We start from the raw sequence: 20,618 nt of genomic DNA, 5'->3' as shown, positions 1-20,618 counted from the left end.
ACACTGGTTTCCTGAAAATGGGAGAAAATTCCATCCTCCTAACTGTCCTACTTTGGGAAAATAATAGTGAGGTTCGATTGAAATCACTTTCAAGGAGTAATGTAGCTCGCCAAAAAAGTACTGTTTTGTTTAAAAACACTGAACCCATCAGCAGAGAAAGAGAATGGGTTTTGCCTTCTGGTAGCCATATACACATATCCTATGTCTTCATATGGTTGCCTATTTATAAGCTGCCTTGAGTCCCCTCTGGGGTAGAGAAAGGCAGGGTAGAAATGCCATAAATAAATAAATATGAGGTCAAAAGGTGAATGTGGCCAATAGCATTAGGTTTCATTTTTAAGTTGATTGTAAATGGCAGTAAAACTCACCAGTGTGCAATGTTAGAGTTATAGAGTCTTTCTGTCACTTCTCTGTGAGTTCACTAATGATGATAATAAGGTAAGTAATATGTTCATTTGAATTTGCTGATTGCAGAACAGAGAGACTCTTTGGCCTTCTAGATGCACTGACAGCAAGTCCATCAGCTCCACCAAGCATAGTAAATCATAAGAAACTGGGGTAAATGTAACCCAAAACAAATGGAGGGACATTGATTCCTAATCTCTTGGGTAGGAAACGATGAAGCAGATGATAAAGGAAGTAGATAGATGAAGTTAAGAAATCTAAAAACTTGTTTTTTTGCCATAGATTCCAAGACTGCCCCAGAAACTAGGGAGGTTAAATCTAAGAATCACAAACGTTTCCTTCACAGTAAATCCAACCAAAGTGAAATTTGTTCAATGCTGTGCCATACACAAATTTTCACATTGAGGTCCTGGAACTAAAGGGTTTAGGAACTGATGTCTTTAAAAACAGTAGTTTTTGAAAGAGAAAGTAAGAAAAGATCAATCTTCTATATACTGGGGTATCTGAAGAAATACACAGGAAAAGAATGTCAAATTGCAGATCAGATACAATGACTGCATGGTATGCGTGTCTGTGTTTAGCTGCCCATGCTTGTTCCAGAATCTATTATTCATCCATTGGAGAGGATGAGTAAACTCCTTTGTGAAATTTGTATGGATTTTGTGGTCTATATACCAAGCATTCAAGCCCATTGATAGTTGTTTAGTATTCTTCAATATTTCTATTAATTGCTTGTACCCTATTGCTGTCTAGCAGGCATTTAGAACAGTTTCACCAATATTGGCATGGGAATAAATGAGGCTATGTTTAATATGACAGTGTTTTCTTATCCTTTTTGACTTAGATATAATGGTAGCTTGATAAATGAAAAGCAGTTTTGTCTCTTTAATTGATGCTTACCCACCATTTACCCCAACAAACTGGAGGTTCTTTTTCGTGCCGTTACCTCCTGCATGGTAACCAGCCTCTTTCTTTTTCATAATAGATTTAAGACTTGTGCTTGGAGAGATTTCTAATGGAAATATTAGAAACACAGAATCAGCAAGAATGTTACAATAGTTTGTCTTACAGCAATGTCACCATATACTCTTTAAATGCTCAAAATCAAAAACATGGATTTACTCCAGCATTTATGGTATGGTTGCAATTTACTCAAGTACTTCCGAATACTTACACAATTGTCAAATGGAAATGGTGGTGTAGTTTTGCCATATACTACGGCAGGTATGTTTTGCTCTCATTATATTTAATCATTTTTCTTGAGCAACCACACTATTATAATAATGTATGAATGGAAAGTAAGATTTCTCGGGTGGCAAATGTTGGAAGAGAAGCAATACTTTTCCCTTAAATATTTTTCTCTTGAACTAACAATAGTAATACCTGCTGGCCAGTTGCCTTACTTGCCACCTAGGCCACTCTCATACTGGCCAGTTATAGCCCTGTGATTACACTTTAGCCACAGAGGTTGCATCCTATAGAATCTGAGGTCTATAGTTTGGCAAAGCACTTCTGAATGCCTCTCCCTAAATTGCACCTCCTAGGATTATATAGAATGTTTCCATATCAGATCAAGTTGACTACAGTACTATCACTCTGTAATGTGAACAGGCCCTTGATACCTTTTCCCTATGGATTAAGAAAATCCCTAGCTGAATAAACAGGCCAAGAGACTGCCAGCTGAAGCCACAGTGAAATGGTGGGAAATGCCATCTTTCTTTCACCTCTGGTAAGAAAATGTCTTAGGCCGATCTGGTTCAGCAGGAGAATGACACCAGTGTGAAATCTGGCATTTAAAACCTTAACAAATCCCACCAGAGCTGCTATCTACTAACAATATGCACCTGTTATATTACATATGTATCAGGAAGACATATTTTTTTCTCTTTGTCCATGTGATTATTGCAATTACAATATGTTTTTCCAATTGAATCCTTGCAGATATATAACACAGGCCAATGCACATTTTGGTGACTCAAATATGAGCCCTATTTCTGGGTATATTTAATCTGCTGATTCCAAAAATGGCACCAGTTTCTCCCTATCAGCTTCAGTTTGTGACATATGCCATCTATTAGTCAACATCTGTTCACGGATAGAAAATTTTGATAACCATATCTAAGAAACTAGAGCTGATATGGTCTATCCAATGCAATTTTCTCAATCAGTGCTGCAAGTAACCCCAGGAACAGGCCTAATAACCAAGACACCAAGAATGTGGGTTTCTTTTTTTTTTTTTTTTTTTTTTTTGGGCTGTGTAATTAGTGAAAGCATACATAAACACTGAGCAAACTCACCTTGATAAATATCATTGTAATTTCCTTACATTTTTTCCATTATTGGTACTATTGGCCAAAATGTACTGAATTTAACTATAAAATGAGTGACCAAAAATAAGCCTGATCTGGTCTTGAAATCTGTCACTCAAATTTGAAATTTGATTCAAATTCCAAAATGACAATCAGGTCTTTGTGAACCATTTCCCTTCCAATGCCATTTATACCCATTATGTTTCCATTTCCATTGTACATGGTATTTCTCATATAGTTTGACACTTGGGTTCCCAGAACAATGCCACTGAAGCTCTCTAGAAGAGAAAACTAACTGCTCAATAAACCACAAATTCCTTTTTATGGAGCCATGACAGTTAAAGTGGTATCACGTTTCTGTAACTTTCTAGTGTTGATTATAGCATTTTCTCCTCCTTCCCCTGTGTTTTCGTTTCCTCTAATAGTCAGGATTCTATGACCTTGAAGGACATCTAGTCCTCTCTTGGATTGTTTTAAGGCTTCCGCTTCCCAAGTGCTCTTTGTACTTCTGTGAATTTTGTTTTTCTACCTGGGCTGCCAATACTTCCTTCTTGCTATTTTAATTACCTAACTCACAACCTGAACAATGGGAATAAAATACAGTGGGGTCTCTGTATCTGTAATGTTCATCAACTGCAGTTTGTCACATCCCATATATTCAATGGTAGCACCATGGACACAGACACGCTGACGTATGCACATTCATATCATCACCATTTAACAATGTGGGGTATGATCACCCATAATTTTTCATATCTGCACGGGTCCCAGAACTAAACCCGCATGGGCCCACCATAGTGAATTGGCAATGCTGGTCAGATGATTCCAAGAGTTGTCAGTCATGCAAAAATAATGTTTTGATTTGAAGGATGGAACAGACAAGTATTGTGTGGCGTCCCTAATGAGCTAGAAATGCAGGATGAAATTATTTGACATTGTGCAAATGATGGTGCAGGAGTTAACAAAAATATCTAAGATTTTTATTCGTTTTTTTTCCCTCATAATTCTCGGAAATATTAGGCTGAGAAATACCTTTTACTCAAGGGTTTCTGACACTGCCTACATTCATCTTATTCACCAATAATGTTCAGTTCAGCACAATAAGTACACTGCATTATGAACTATTATAGAGTAATAGGAAGTTTTCAAAATAAAAAACAGAAAATGGAAAATGGATGAATAATTTAGATGCAGGCAGTGTCAGAAACCTCGACTATAGGGTATTCCTCAATCTAAAATGGGAAACAGACAAAACCTCTTCTGTTATCTCAACAAAGTGGAGGTTAATGATTGTCATATTCAATGACATATCTTAAAAGCAGGAATTGCAATGCAGAAAAATATTAACTGACCCTAACGTAATACAAGATGTGGCATAATCAGGTATACTCTATACTGTAACCATATTGGAATGGCATTACTAAGGCACTTCTACTATATCAGTTAGTTTATTATAACTAGTCAATGTCTATTTTTAATAAGAGTTTGGGTTTAAAAAACACACACAACAACGACAATTTCCAAAATCAGGGATTTTGGTAGATGTAGCCCAAAAAATGACTTTCCCAATCTCATATTTTGTGTAATGTGGCATGTATATTCCTGATTTCAAATGCCTAGGTGGAAATGACATATGAATGAACAACTCCCAGACTCACTCTCTAAATGGACTTTTAATATGAACAACTGAACTGATCCAGATTGAAAAACAATTCTAATTAAACTGGGATTTCATGGTTTTAGTGATAGGTACAACATTTTCTACTCAATGACAGTATTTCGGTTTTTACTCCTGTGATGACAGGTTGAAGTGTGAAATGACCAATTGGTCTCTGGCATTAAAACAGTATGTCATTTGTGATGTTACCTACAACTATTATGAAAAGAATCTCCCTACTATGAAGACGGACTGAATCATGAAATGTATGATGACAGATTAAAACTGGAAATAGGTAATGGAAATGGCACTTGAAAAAGGCTCGAAATGTTTTGCTTTTTGAAACAAAGGATGAGATGGCACTTTCATCTATTTCATATACAGAAGCCAACAGGAATCAAAGTTAAATCCTCAAATGGGATACAATTCTCCACCATTTCCTAGCAGAGCAGTTTAGAGGCCATGTCACACTAAACAACTGCATCATTATGATTACACTTTGACTGTCATGGTTGCATCCTGTGGTATAGGGAGAGGCTGTAGCTTGGTGGGGTGCTAGAGCTTTCTGGCTGAAAGTTCTAAATCTCCTTCTGTTAACTGCAAATCCCAGGGTCCTATGTAATGTTGGAGTTATAGTGGAGAGAATTGTTGTGAAAGGGCACACACGCTCTGTCCTACAAGTGAGGGGGCTTAGGAGACATAATTGAAGCCATTAGTATCAGCCAAATGAGGCCGAATGTCACACATTTTGTTTTGTATCCCATGTTGCTACAGAACAATGGTTCTCAACCTGGGGGTCCTCAGATGTTTTGGCCTTCAAAATCCAAAAATCCTAACAGCTGGTAAACTGGCTGGGATTTCTGGGAGTTGTAAGCCAAACCACCTGGGGACCCACAGGTCGAGAACCACTACTATAGAACCAAGTGAATGTCTCTATACATTCAATGGTATTACATGCTATGTCATGAGACATAACAAAGCATTTCACTGTATAAATAATTGTGTTTACTGAAGTATTAAACTTAGTCTCACTTATCAAAAGCATGGAAATGTCATACTATAATTTGTTTCCATTTAAAATAATATTTTTATTTGGAAATGGCAAACATGTTTACTTCCTTCAAAAAATGTTCAAGTGCTGCTACTCCGAGACTAACAGCAGTATTAAGGGAAAGGAAGCTGGCTTTGCCAATACTATTTACCCAACTGTTGATACTGTGTGTTGGAATTCTCTTTGTCTGTTGGTGTTTGTGTCGAGTAGGCTGAAAGTAGTAAATTCAAAGAGTTTACAAGTTGATTCTGGATGGAGCTGAGCTTTGAGGCAGGTTGTTTAATTGCACTGGCTAGTTCCGGATACCCATGTTCTAGACACATCCACTGCTCTTGTAAAAGGTCCTGGATTTTTTTTACATATTGGCTCACAGAAGGGTCTGCAGTGACTTTCTTTGGTTCTGAGTTATTTCCTTCCTCAGTTGAATCTTGCCTAATATCTCCTTGAAAATTATGTTCATTTCTTCCTGCAGTTGAGTCAGTGGTTCCAACATTCAAAGAGCTTTCTCCTCTACTGACATTATTGTATGCTTTCTTCTCACTTTTGTCATTAGCAGTGTGTTCATCAATCTTAAGCTCACTGTAGCTTAGTTCAAGAGTCGAACTGTCATTATCCTGTTTCATTTCTTTCTGTCTCTGAAAAGATGGACTGTCTTTTTCTTGAATACAAACAGGCACGTTTGTCATCTCATCAGGTACATGGAACAGCTTTCTATGCATTTCTTTGACCTGTAAATTCCTATTGTCAGCTTCACAGACATCACATCCTACTGATTCCATAGGCACAGTGAGGCTTACATTAACCCCTTTGTCATAAGCCTCCTTAGCTACCTTTTCATGTACAAGCTCAGTATTCACAGCAGCATCATGGTACTGGAGGACATTTTTGGCTGTGGTATATGATCTTCTTTCTTTAGTACTCTCCCCACAGAGTTTCTCTTCTAACTGAGCTTTGGAGCTTGCCAGCATTTCAATGCTCTTCTCTTTTGCTTTGATCTCCTTATCTTGCTCCTTCAAAACTACTCTGATCTGTGCAAGTTCTTCTGTTTTGTTGTTCAGCTGTTCCTCCAGAATGGCAATATGCTGCTTTAAGGCTATAATGTTGCTAGGTTCTTCAGAAGGCAAACAGTTGAGATTTGAGCTTTCTTCCATTTGTCTCATGCCAGGACTGGCAACTTCACCCTCCTCCAGTACTTCTGGAACAGTTTCACATATGCTGAGTTCTATTTCTTCAGGGATCTGGTTTTCAAACCTGTACTCTAAGGTCATGGAAGAGCTTGATTCACTTTGGACTGGAGGTGGACAGGTATTCATCTCCGCTGTATCACATTCTTCTTCTCCACTTTCTGCAACCACAAGCAATTCTTGAGATACAAATGGCTGACCTTCCCATGAAGCACTAGGATGCATTCTTTCCTTCACTACTTGCTTCTCATTGAGTCCAAACTGAGCCTTTTCCCTCTCAGTAACTGGGACCGGCTTACTGATTTTCTGTTTCACAGTCCTCAAGCCATCAGGAGTTTTTAAGGAAGCTCCTTTAGAGCTCTCAGATTCCAGTGATTCCTTTACAGGGCTAAAGCTGTTTTCTAAGCTTTTTGCATCACAAGACTGAAGAAATGTTAATGGAGTTTCTTCTTCTGAATTTTGGTTGGGTGGAAGTGTGGCAGGCATACTAGATGCTCTCAAAAGTTGAGGCCTCCCTCTACAGCTGCCAATCTCCTCTGCAAGCTTCACGGGGTCTTGTCTCGTTGTCTCTATTATGAGGGCCTTCCTTCTATAGCTTGGCTCATTTGAAATACCTGAAAAAGGTGTTGAGTCAGTAGGTGTGACTGGGTGGGTGCTTTCATCTGCACCTAAAGAAGCCTTTCTTTGTGTGAGGAAGTTCTTATTTCGGGCCCTGGATCCATTTTCTGGAAGACTGAAATTCCGAGGCAGTGTGCTAAATTTTGGGTACTTTGTCTTCCTGTGAATTTGAATTCTCTTTATGGTATTTCCTTTTTCAATGTCATCTACATATTTGAGGAAATCAAGATCTAAATGGAAGCCATAAGGTGTTTCAACAGAATATGGGCTAGGGGGTGGATCTTTATCCTCAGGCTTTGATGTCCAGTCATCTCCTGAAAAGAAAAGCATGGAAGAAAGGGGTAAACACAGAGAGAATGACAATCTTTAAAAACGACAATAAAAATCTTAATAAATCTTTTGTTGTTCTAGTCTAAACTTCTCAGATGTCCAGGGAAGCAAGCTTGGGCTTCTAGGTTCTTAGGTGGAAAAATGCAACATTCATGCATTGGTTGAGGCCTAAGCTACATGTATAGACCCAATTCTTCCATTTAAAAAAAAACGAGCTTCAATAGGAAAAGCTCTTAGGGAACTATGCATTCCTGAGATGAGGCAACTATTGTAAGTGAATTATTGGAGTATTTATAGAACCCTCATTCTTTCTTTTTCCATTCGTGACTGGACTTATGTAAGGAATGGCTCAGAATAAACCAAAATATATTTTGCTGCCTGAAGCATAAAACAAGACAGCCCACCACCCTGGTTCCATATAAAGAGACTGAACAGATTTCTGGTTAAATATTGGCAATGGGGCAGCATTCACTCTCATACATGAGGGGAGCAGGGCATTTGACACACACAGCTCTGTTCTCCAAGTAAGTGGAATGTCCAGGAAACTCAGAAGGAACAGTCAACCTGTAGCTGTTGTTGGTCACTGTCATTTGCTACTGACTGACTGACTGGCACAACCTGGGGATCACAACCAGACACAATGAAGACATCTGCCCTTGCGCTAGCTACTCTGCTGCTGAGTACACATGCCCAGTGTGGAACACATCTCACCATGTTAAAACAGTGGATGTGGCTCTTCACGAGACATGCCGCATTGTCACAGGATGTCTACGCCCTGCACCACCAGAGAAATTATACTGTTTAGCTGGTATTGCACCATCTGACATCTGCTGGAAAGTATCCTTCAACAATGAAAGAACCAAGGCAGTGCCATCTCTGGCCCATCCCCTGTTTGGATATCAGCCAGCACACAAACACCTTAAATCAAGAAATAGTTTTCTAAGATCTACAGAGATACTCGCAGGAAAGCCTCAGCAAGCGAGAGTCCAAAAGTGGCAACCTAAAACCCAAAACCTCAAGTCATGGCTGATACAAGACTCCCCCCTGGGACACAGGAGATTGGGTGACTTGGAAGGCACTGAACAAACTGCGCTCTTGCACCACAAGATGCAGAGTCAACCTTAAGAAATGGAGTCCATTACAAAGTGGAGTCCATTACATGTGAGTGTGGAGAAGAGTAAACCACAGACCACCTATTACAATGCAGTCTGAATCCTGCCACATGCACAATGGAGGATCTTCTTATTGCAACGCCAGAGGCACTCCAAGTGGCCAGCTACTGGTCAAAGGGCATTTAGTACAATGCCAAGTTTTTAAAACTTTGTTTGTGTTTTTAAATACATTACAACAGTACCCTCAGTTCGTTTTTGACATGATAAATAAAATTTGCTACCTGAGTTGCTTAATTCATCCTTCCTAGTGGCATATCCAGCCCTCTCCTGACAACTACCTAGGCTAAATGAAAGGCCAATCTCTCCCAAATATTTGTTCATCCATCACTGTTCAAGTCAGATCCAATGACCATCACTTGAACACCCACCTGCCTCCATTAATGCATATGCCTGTAGGCACATATTAAAGAAGAGTTGGGAGAGACAGAGAGGTTTCATAGCTGTATGCAGATCTCTTGCTATGTGCTACTATGTGGGGCACAGACTCTGCACAGCATAATTCTAAACTGTCACAACAGAAACCCATTCTAAAACTTTTTACTCCCTGGTGGAAAGGGGACTATAATATAATTAATTACAGGAGTTGACTATATTACATTGAAGTGATACTATATGTTTCTCCTCCTGGTCTGTCCCAGGTTGGGATAGCAGAGAGCTACTGCTGAAAAGTCAGCCTACTTCAGTATGCATACATTTTTATTGAAATGCTGGCTGTAGCTCCAGGCATATCTGCAAGGCTGTTTCACTAAATCACTGTTCAGTTAGTCTCCATGGGCAAGGCAAAAAGGAGGGGGAAAAGAATAGCTGGCAATTTGTCACTTGCGACATCTCTGTAGAGTCAGCTTAGAGAGATATTAGTCCTAAAGAGGCATGCGAAAATGTATAATCTTGTTTTCTGGGACTGAATTCTATAATTGTACCACTGTAACTTGTGAAGAATTTGCTAAATCATCATTCTAATTAATAATTATGTCCATGACGTGTGGGGTTCTTTGCTTTAAGAGCTGTAAGATTTGAATACATAACTAAATTATTTGACAATGATACTCAGTTTTTCAGCATTAGCTTTCTAGCCACATCAAAGTGCTTCAAGTTTCGTACTAAATTAAAAACCTAGGGAGATTATTAGGAATACTTGTGGGAGGGGCGAGGGGAGAAAAAAGTAGCTGTGTTGACTATTTAGCAACATCAAAAGCCAAAATATTAATTGGTGAAAACTTTATTAGACCAACCAGAAGATGCAAAGAAGATTACAGACCTCAAAAGATAATTCTTGGTAAATAGAAGTGATGATCTAGTTTATTTATTTATTTATTTATTTATTTATTTATTTATGCCTTGGGTATGTATATATAAGATTTAAGTTTGAAAAATTAACCCCAAATATATGTCACCCTTGGAAATGTTGAGGTCTCTCTAGGTTTTCAGGTATGATTTATGATATGTTTCTGGTCCAAGTATAGTTAAAACAAAAACAAAAACAAGGTTCATGATTATCTATGGTTTCCAGTATCCACTCTGTGTGTGTGTGTATCCCCCATGCATACAGGGGTCATATTGTAGTCATAATGAAAGGAAAGCTCTTTTGGGGACCTGAGATTATAAATATCATAATCTTTAGTTGGGTCTCAGACTACAAATCTATGTTATCTAGTTCTGCCTACTGTGATTGTCATTTGTTCTCTTCAGCAGAGGGATTTTCCACTCTCAGTGAAATATTCCTACCAAACATATGTTATACTGTCCAAATATGTGCAGTCTCCCAGGACAAATGGCAGAGGTTGAAAACCGCTAAAAGATTGTCCCTAAACCATGAATACAACAAATTTGGAAAAGTACATTTAAAATTAGTTTAATTCCTCATCAGCACATTTAGTGACCATTATCCCCACAATTATAAATGATTCATTGTTTTTCCAATTCTTGGACATATGTAAGATAGTTACTTTTAAAAGAAATCTGCATGCTACAGCTAGCTAGCATGCTGTAAAAGCACATTTTCTTCCTTTCCACTTCACTGTGACCTCAGCATCTTCAGAACGAATGAAATGGTAGGACAAGGCATACTATGAGCCATGCTTGAATCATGCAATATTCCTTCTCCGTCATTTCTTGAGGGCATACCATGTAAATAGAAATGTAATATAAAGTTATAAAACCACTACAAAGGAAGAAAAGTCAATTCCTCTGAAGTTAGGGGTATAACACTGTTCTACTCTTGTTATTGAGAAGAGAAAATCATTATTTGAAAGTTAGGTTTAAAATCTTTGCAAAACTTCTGCTCTACCACTGAGCTATGAACAAACGTATTAAACTGCCTGAATCGATGAACAGTGGAAGTCCTCCCTGTTTTCTGTTGCTTTTAATATTTTCCAGGAATCACACATTCTCTTTAAAGCCGTAATGTTCAGAATCTCTCTCCAGCAGCCATCAGTTCCCACTTTCACAAATTAATTTAAATAGAAATTAAACATGTGACTTGAAAAAGACTGAGAAAGTGTGGATTGTTCATACTGTTTCCAACAAATTATTTCTTTTTTTAAAAAAATCTGTCTGACAATGAAAAATGTCTCTTGGTGAAGATTAAATGTTATAGCCATACCATCTGTAGTTTCCATCGTGTATAAATTTGTTCAGTCCACAGATTTCAAGCCATTAATGAAACATCACTGGAAGAAATGTTGTCCACCTTTGAAAAAAATAAGCAAAAGAAAAAAGTTAAACAATAGAAAACTGTGGCTATTTCAAGACCAAAGTGTAAAATTTCAATGGTTTTTTTTTCTTTTCTGTATAAGTTATACACTTTACCCAAAAAAAATCTATTTTTAACACCACTGCTATTAGACAATTTCTCTCAGCAGGGAATGAAATTATTATCCTTCTAACCCTTATACAGTAAACATTTCTTGGCAAATTTTAAATCAATGTTTTCTCTTCTAACTGTAACAGTTCCTGCTATGAAGATATATATATCTATGTGAGATCATTTTTCATGACTAAGTAGAATTTGCAGTACTGGAAGAAATTAATGCCACAATCCTTTTGCTGATTTATGCTTGTATAAATCTGGGTTATTCCATTTGAAGTAATGAGGGTGGGGTTGTTGTGTAAGGAGGTATCCATCACCTCCTTTGGAAAGGAGGTGATGGATCCCAGCTGTATACTGGGATCCATACAGTTCCTGAGCTCAGTCCCACTGCCTTGAACCCAAACAGCTGTTGGCTGGCTGCAGGTTTGGATCTAGATGTCATCCACTTGCTGTGCATTCAAATAAAAGGGAGCAAACTTCACCTTCTCATATTTGCAATGGGAGCATGCTGGTAGACCTTTATATTCTACCAGTATCCAACAGGATTTTGGCCTTGTAATGAAATGTTGCAGGGTTGAGAAAGAAATTAATGCCCAGCAGATATATGTTGAATAGAAGCTGAGATTATTCTGTGTATCACAATGTTTCTGAAATACTCTGCGGCTCCTATAGTGTAAATATGGAACAAACTATGGACAAAACAGTTCATTAGGATCCTTCCATTGGGGTAAGAGTAGTCCAAAGTGGTATTCCATGGAACAGTACACATCCCTGAGCTATTGGTTGTTAGTCCCTGGTGAGTCTGAAAGAAGGAAATTAAAAAGAGTGGTCAATGAGCACAAATATGGCGTTTCTGGCAAATTCGGGAAACGGGGATTGTTTTCCCCTGCATCAAATTGCTCAAGAGTATCTGTTTTATGTAATAATTTCCCCTCAAAGTAAATCTTTACAATGTGTTGTCAACGGCATTCATGGACAAAATCACTGGGTTGCTGTGAGTTTTCCAGGCTGTATGGCCATGTTCCTGAAACATTCTCTCCTGACATTTCACCCACATCTATGGCAGGCATCCTCAGAGGTTGTGAGGTCTGTTGGGGTTTATATATCAGTGGAATGTCCCAGATCCAGGGTTTCTCCCAGCCTGGACATTCCACCAATATATAACCCCACTTGTCCAGTTTCCAACAGACCTCACAACCTCTGAGGATGCCTGCCATAGATGTGTGCAAAACATCAGGAGAGAATGCTTCTGGAACATGGCCATACAGCCTGGAAAAATCACAGCAACCCAGTAAATCTTTACAGTTTTTACTAGGGCACTGCATCCTTACTAGTTAGTTGCCATTATTTGCATAATTGCTCTTTGGTTTCCCAATTCTTCAAAGGAACTAGAGCTGCTAGTTTTTAGTAACACACTAAAATATTATATGTTGCTGACGTGTGATTTACAACACACTCTTCTCCCATCCATATCACTGTTGCCTAAATACAATAGAGAATAAAGCATGGCGCAATTCAGCACTTGGACCATCCATTTTTCTTCCTCCACCATTAGTATGGCTTCTTTTCCTAACATAACCATTAAAGTACATTTTAGGGTACTATTATATGACAAAATGATCTGAAATTATCCTTTGTAAAGTTACAATCTTAACCACACAGCAAATGTGCAGTAAAAATATTTGTTAAAACAAGCCTCAACATGAGATATTAAGCAATAAATGCCAGCACCAGTCACAAGTAGAATGAAACACTAAGTTGACACCAGGACTCTGCTTAAAAAGTGTGCAGATGTTTAGAAGCTTGCAGATATATGACATAGTAGTTGGGGGTCTCTCGTCAGTGGGTTAATTAGTCTACTCCATAGTTTAAACTAAACTTTAAAAGAGCTTTACAAAATACTATTGAGGGAAAATGTTTCAGCACTTGGACAGTTCTTTCACATTTAGATAAAACCCCAGAGCTGATTCACTGTCCCACTGTCACTGTGTATGCATAATGCATCACCAGTGCATCAAATTACACTCATAATTCAATTTAATTATACCTTCGCTATTGGGAAGAAAGGAATTAATTAAAATGACCATAATCAGTCACTTATAAGCTCAGATAATCACTGTGATTTGTTGTTATGTGCCTCCTAGTCATTTCTGGCTTATGGTGACCCTATCATGAAGTTTTCTTGGCAAAAAAAGTTTGCATTTGTCTATCTCTGAGGCAAGGAAAGTGTAACTTGCCTGCGGTCATCCAGTGGGTTTCCATGGCTATGTACGGATTCAACCATGGTCTGAAAAGTCATAGTCCAATGTTCAAACCACCACAACATGCTAGCTCCCCAGAAAATCATAAGTATTCATACATTGTTTATATTATTTATAGATAAATATCCAACATTGATCGGACATTTTTTTTAATCTTTAAAATTTCATGGAACGTTCTATGAATCCACAGGTGTAACTGCTGATAACACCATTCCTATGTTGTCAGTTGAGATAGGACACAACCTGCTTTAGGGTCACTCTCTTGAATAACTTGCCATAACTGTTGATCAAATTCTTGAGAGTAACAACAGAATGTACATAATGAACCAAGGGAACAACAGGAATTGCTTCTCTATATGATGCAACTGACTATGAAAACCCTAATGCTGTACTGGAGACTGAACACAGATGACTGATTTGGAAATACATGTGTATTCAGATGCATGCAAAAATATCTTGACCAAACAGAATTTTTTTAGATGCAAGTCCAATCTTGTATCTGGGTAGATAGAGAGCAAGATGTAGTCAAAACAGATTACTTCTAGTTTCTTCAGATTGTAAGTGATAGGATCAGGGAGAGATGTTATGGTGGATTTCCTCTCTCTGGAGAAGCATATACAGCTGGCCCACCACCTTTCGATTATTCATGGATTTGATTAATGTTTTATCCCTAGGAATCTCTAGATCCTTCAGTGGAAGTTAAATATATTGTTGCACTCGAGGCCTAGAGATTCTTAGCGAAAACACTTTAACCATTTGTAAGTCCTCCAGTGGTAGTAATTGATAATAGAGAACCTTGTAGTTCCTAGAGAACTGTTTTTTTTTCAATCACAAAAGTATTTTTTTATTTATGTCTTCTCCATTTTTGCAGAGGTCCTGTACCTCTAGTCCCAATGAATATGGAGGGCCCACCATAGATCCTTCCCCATGGGGGCAGCTCTTCCAGTATTCAACCTTGCAATATAGACCATGTGCAGAACTAGTGGACATAAGACAGAGAGTAGACTCACTCCCCACATAGTAATGGACTCACAGCCTACCCTTGCCCTCTACCTACTCTTTTTGAAAAGTTGCTCCCAACTCCCCCAGTCAGCACAGCCAGTGGGAGCTACAGTCTAAAAGAAGGGGATTTTTCCAGTTCTTCTCCCAGCACAACAGCATACCTTAGTCAGCAGGGTCATTCACTCATTTGGATTGCATTTTTGGGAAGCTGGAAGAGTTGACATGACAAAGAGACAAGCTGACTACCGACATCCCAACTGCCACCTTGATCCAGCCTTATGCAATTGAATATCCCTTATCCAGATATTCAAAATGCTCCAAGATTGTCCAAATGTGTTCCTGAGATAGTGGCTTTCACATGATTCAACGTCCACAAACTTTGTTTTCATGCACAAACTTATTAAAAAATACTTCATAAGGTGAAGGTGTCTAAGATGTGTATGAAATATAAATGAATTTTGTATTTAAACTGGTGCCCATTTCAAAGGTATCTCTTTATATAAATGGGGGAAATCCAAAATCCCAAATACTTCTGGTTCCAAACATTTCAGATAAGGGCTATTCAATCTGTATTTGCTTTGCCTTTTCCATAACACATAAATAAGCCTCTATCAGAGTCAATGATTACTGAGAAGATTTACAAAGGCTTCTGTGGTGTTCTCTCTTGCATAGCCGCTGTCTTTTCAGCAGGTCTATTAAAATCCATAAATATCCAACAGCAAAAAGAACCTGATGTGCACAGTTGCCAAAGAATAAGTGTATCAGTGGAAGAATACAACAAAGGCTCAAATGTTATCTCTAGATAAACATCACCTGAGCACAAAGAGCATCTTTGCTTTTAATAGATAAAAACTTTCTATAAAATAAGAACACTGAAGTTAGAATCTTTCTTGTTACTTCCCCTTGTTGGAGATTTCTTTCTTCTTCGTTGTGAATGGGGTGGCAACGGTTAAACGTGCCTTGCGGCCCGATCCTTGTGGGGCGGCTCACCTTCCCGTGTGCTATGCAGACCCTCTCGAGCTCCCCTCCTTGAGGGAGGAAAGGTCTTTGGGGTCTTCGAGCTCACTTTGGGATTCGCGACACCTTTGCACTCAATCCGGCAAAGGGGGGAGCTTTCCAGCTCAACCTGTCCGCCACAACGCAGGTCCTCATCAGGAGCTAGCACTCAACGAGGCAGCCCCGTCGCCATGTCCACCAGAAGAACACATACAGACATGAATACAGTAAAGTATGGAGTACACATTTCCATTAGGGGGGCTTAGCCAAGGTCCAAAATATTTTATTTCCCATCCTTGTTTGCAATACTCTGTATGGTATATATTTGTACTGACTATAAAACTATTAGGTAAATTGAATTTAGCTGTTATATTAGGATCATTGATTTTAACACCATGCTAACCTATAGCAATCTCTGTGTACATTGACTCAGAATAAAGAATGACACTAACTCTAAAGCAAATTCACTTCAGTATCCAATAAGGCTGCAATCCTATGTCTACTTACTTGGGAGTAAGACATGTTAAATGCAGTGGAATTTACTGCTGAAATTGCATTGTTCCTTCTGAGTAACATGGAACAACTGTCGGTAATTGTGAGAAATGAGCTTTGGATAAGAAGCATTTTAAAATGAAGCCATGATCATTTTTCTCCAGCAGGATGACATGTTAATGCAATCTCATTAAGGGCAATCGCAACGGCTTTCTGCTACTGCCTATCACTTCTAACTGCACTGCAGCAATTTAATTTAGCATTTTATTACTGGAGTCAAAACCTACATTTAAGAGACGCCTTTTACCAGGTTACCTTGAGATCCTCCCTGTTGCCAAGTTGCCAAAAGAAGAGAAGAAACCAAGACAAGCTGTTTCTTTCTGGGAAGCTCCTTCCAAAAGACAGCAAAAAATAAGCAACAAAGCATGGGCTCTCCAGCTGCTAAAAACCTGGTCAGCTGACTACTGACCTTGCTTGAAAAGCAAACACAACTTTAACTGAGATAGTTGAGAGGATGCAAGTAAAATTCGTGTTCAGGCATGCTAAAAACATGACATTCCTGAAGATACTTCTGTGCTAGAGAGTTAGTTACTCTTTACTATATGTTATTTCTGAACTTTCAAAGGAAGGCAGTGGGGGGGGGTGTCTTTTAATAAATTGCCATGAGAAATGTTTGAAACCACTATGGCAATATGGGTTTTGTCAAAAATAGTATTATTTAAAGTACTGTCAATAATTGTCAATAATTAACTATACAGCAGTAGAAAATAGAGATGGGGTGATTCAAATGCATTTCCTCACATTCTAAAGGTACTGTATTTCCTCACATTTAATTTACTTCGGTTTCAATAGGACTCAGAGTTAACACTCCACCTCTGCTAAGGTTAAAGGTTCAGGATCCCCATAGAAGTGGAAAAACAGCAAATAAAACACTTTTAAAAACCTGAGACAATTCTCTTAAGAATTTCTAATCCGTCAGTGTGACTCTGTACCCTAGTTTCAGCAAAGTTGACCTTACAGTTGCACTTAAGGACCTAGAGAATCCTGGGGAGAGGGGTGGTACACATTTTAATAATATCCATGAATAAGCAAATCTGCAAAAGTCAAACTTGCAAATGTGTAGGACTGATAGTATTGCCATTCTGACTGTTAATTATTGATAGCCCCATCCTCCATGAATTTATCCAATCTCCTTTTAAAGTCATCCAAGTTGGCAGTTACAATTGTATCCTGTGGCAGAGAATTTCACAGTTTGACTACTCAATAAATATTTGTTTTTATCAGCCTTCCATCTCCCACAAAAAGTGGATGCTAGAAACAGTTTCATATGAAAGTTGACATGCATAACCTGGGGATCACAACCAGATACAGTGAAGACATCTGCCCTTGCGTTTTGCTACTCTGCTGCTGAGTACACATGCACAGTATGGAATACATCTCACCATGCCAAAACAGTGGATGTGGCTCACAGGATGTCTATGACCAACACCACTGGAGAAATTAAACTGTTTAGCTGGTATTGCACCATCTGATATCTGCCAGAAAGTAGCAGCCAATAATGAAAGGACCAAGGCAGTGACATTTCTGGCCCATCACCTGTTTGGATATCAGCCAGCACACCAACACTCAGATCTACAGAGATACTCACAGTTTTCTCAGATCTACCGAGATACTCGCAGGAAAACCTCAGCAAGCAAGAGTCCAAAAGTGGCAGGCTAAAACCCAGAACCACAAGCGATGGCTGATACCAAATGAGAGACTCCCTTCTGAGCACACAGAAGACTGGGTGACTTGGAAGGTGCTGAACATACTGCACTCTGGCACCATGAGATGCAGAGCAAACCTTAAGAAATGGGGCCACAAAATGGAGTCCATGACATGCGAATGTGGAGAAGAGCAAACCACAACCACCTATTACAATGCAGTTTGAGCCCTGCCACATGCACAATGGAGTACCTTCTTACAGCAACACTAGAGGCACTCCAAGTGGCCAGCTACTGGTCAAAGGATATTAAGTCGAATAAAGTTTTAAAACTCTGTGTTTTTAAAAAAAATACATAATAACTGTACCCTCCGTTCGCTTCTGATATGATAAATAAAATCTCCCACAACTTCCCTTCATTAGAAGATCACAAGTTCCAGTACAATGAGAATCAGAGGAGAAAAACTTTGCACTGCCTATTTTCTCCAAACCATGCATAATTTGACATACTACTCTAGTATCAAGTCCACTTTACTTCTTTTTTTTCTACACTAAATTTCTCCAAATGTTTTTAAGTTTTTCATATAGCAGCATCCTTCCAGTTTTGTGGTTATAGTGATTGTCCTCTTCTGCACTTTTTCCAGCTCTACGTGCTCCAGACAACTCCAGACATAAGCAAACTATTGTAGTCTTTCCTAACTTGTGTATTCTTCCTGTGAAATAATTTTTGCCATTCTGACTACACTCTGAGCAGTGGCAGGAAGAAAGGAGTATTATGCTACTGCTCATTCTGCACTAAATCCCACAACAGAATGGGCCAATAAAGGGAAGAGACCATACATATGTCTGATCTGATACAAGGAGGACAAAAGGCTGCAATACTGGCAATGAGCTTTCATATGAAGAAACGGAGTAAACAAGCATAGTCAAAGCACAACTATTGTTTCCAAGCTGAAAAAGACATTCATGTCAACTGCCAGTTTTGAGGTTTTCTGTTGGCAGGGAAATCTCATTAAAGGAAAATGAGTTTTTTAATTATCTAATATAAATTCCCATGATATAGATAAGGCTGGAATGGTGAGACTGACAGAATATGTTAGATTTTGTCAAGGGGCATTTGAGGTGAAATGCAAGACACAAAGTCTGCATTTAGACATCAGGGCCTCTTCAGTTCACTCTTTATTTATCAATACATTTGGAACATGAAAACAGCAGTGGGGGGGGGGGCGGTTTGTGCATCAGATCAAAGTTGAAATCCTTGTGGTCATTCTATATTAAATTATATTTTCATATCTATAATATAAACAAAAAGGGAAGAGATCTGATATGGGACTTTCAGTGCCACGAGTCTTAGGATGAGTTGGGCACACCTATCTCACTTAGGACTCTGATACTGATCTTTAAAAAATCCCTTCAAGATTAGATCCAGAAAGAGCTATACAAAGAAACCAATAAAAATCCCCTTCTGTGCATATCAACTGGTAAGGTTGTCATACGAGGACCTCTTGGTCTTTTCTATGCTACTAACACAAGCCTCTGTCTTAAAATAACATATATGCCATCCTCCTTCTCCTATTCATGTGTGATTTACAATTTCTTGTTTAAGGAGTCTCCTAAGAGCTGTTCCAGGTTGGTGGTCCAAATAATCACAGAGCACCAAAGCAGGCGTGTCAGCAAAAGCAATGTGTTGGATATAAATGTATTCTCTTGGGGGATATTTGTTGTACATACTTTCAAATATCCAGAAACACATATAATGAGCTTTCAATCTGTCAGATGAAGTACAAGGAGATGAATTAGTGATGCGGGAGTGAACTCAAATGATACAGGATGGAAATTATGCACTGGACAAGCTTGCATCTCAGAAGAAGCAAAGTCCTCTTAGATTGATTTGGTGTTACAGAAGACAACCTGATCAGAATATTAAAATGCTGGCCAAAGCCACATACATTGATTTCGATAAATACATTTAAATGTAGAGCCTTGAATTCTGGAACATTTTGCAATTGTTGACTGCACAAATCAACTGATCTATGAACCCCTTTCATTTACAATGCCACATTTTGAAGAATTAATTCAAACTATTATTGTAGGACAATGAAATGAGTAAGCACTATATGGTCAACACATAATACATACTGATGGTATGGTTAGTAGGATCTTTTGATTCCACCAACATGAAGAATAAAGCTCAAATGACAGTTCAGTTCACCAGTAATTCAATTAAAAACAGCTATAAAGTATATCTTGCTGAGTTCACTACTCTAGAGAAGTCCATAGAACAAGAAGGTTCATTGCAAAGAACAGAAACAATATTTGCTGAGATCTGACATCAGAGGTAGCTAGTTAAAATCACAACATGGAGTTAGGCATTAGGACTGAGTAGCATAAACCTTCACATGTAGAGTTATTGTAACCCTTGTGTTGAATGCCAGTGTTGTACAACTGAACCAAGACACAAAATGTGCAAGCTAATTCGCAATGAAAATCACATGCATATGAATCTATGCACATGCAATGCAGGGCTTCCAGTAGCACACATACACAATATACAATTGCCTATGTACAGGTGCTGGTTGAACAATTCTGCTTCCACAACCTAAAAGCAAACATTCTGCTTTGGATAAGAA

The 20,618-nt window shown here is 38.6% G+C and overlaps 1 protein-coding gene across 3 annotated transcripts in view; it reads right to left on the bottom strand.

Moving 5' to 3' along the window:
* Nucleotides 1-20,618, bottom strand: part of KANK4 (KN motif and ankyrin repeat domains 4) — a 74,790-nt gene that overhangs the window by 30,794 nt on the left and 23,378 nt on the right. The window contains exons 1-4 of one of the 3 annotated variants that reach the window (XM_060773630.2): nt 16,602-16,706; nt 11,329-11,415; nt 5,574-7,538; nt 1,306-1,417 (exon numbers count right to left, since the gene is read on the bottom strand). In XM_060773630.2, the coding sequence (XP_060629613.2) occupies nt 1,306-1,417; nt 5,574-7,538; nt 11,329-11,344 (2,093 nt within the window). In that variant the 5' untranslated portion in view covers nt 11,345-11,415; nt 16,602-16,706. Of the gene's footprint in view, nt 1-1,305; nt 1,418-5,573; nt 7,539-11,328; nt 11,416-16,573; nt 16,707-20,618 lie in introns of those variants that run through there. The other 2 variants (XM_060773632.2, XM_060773631.2) reach the window with 2 other exon arrangements.

The sequence above is a fragment of the Anolis sagrei genome, chromosome 4 (assembly GCF_037176765.1).
Source record: "Anolis sagrei isolate rAnoSag1 chromosome 4, rAnoSag1.mat, whole genome shotgun sequence".
Lineage (NCBI taxonomy): Eukaryota > Metazoa > Chordata > Lepidosauria > Squamata > Dactyloidae > Anolis > Anolis sagrei.
Note: the sequence above shows the minus strand (reverse complement) of the source record. Positions and strands in the feature narration are given on the sequence as shown.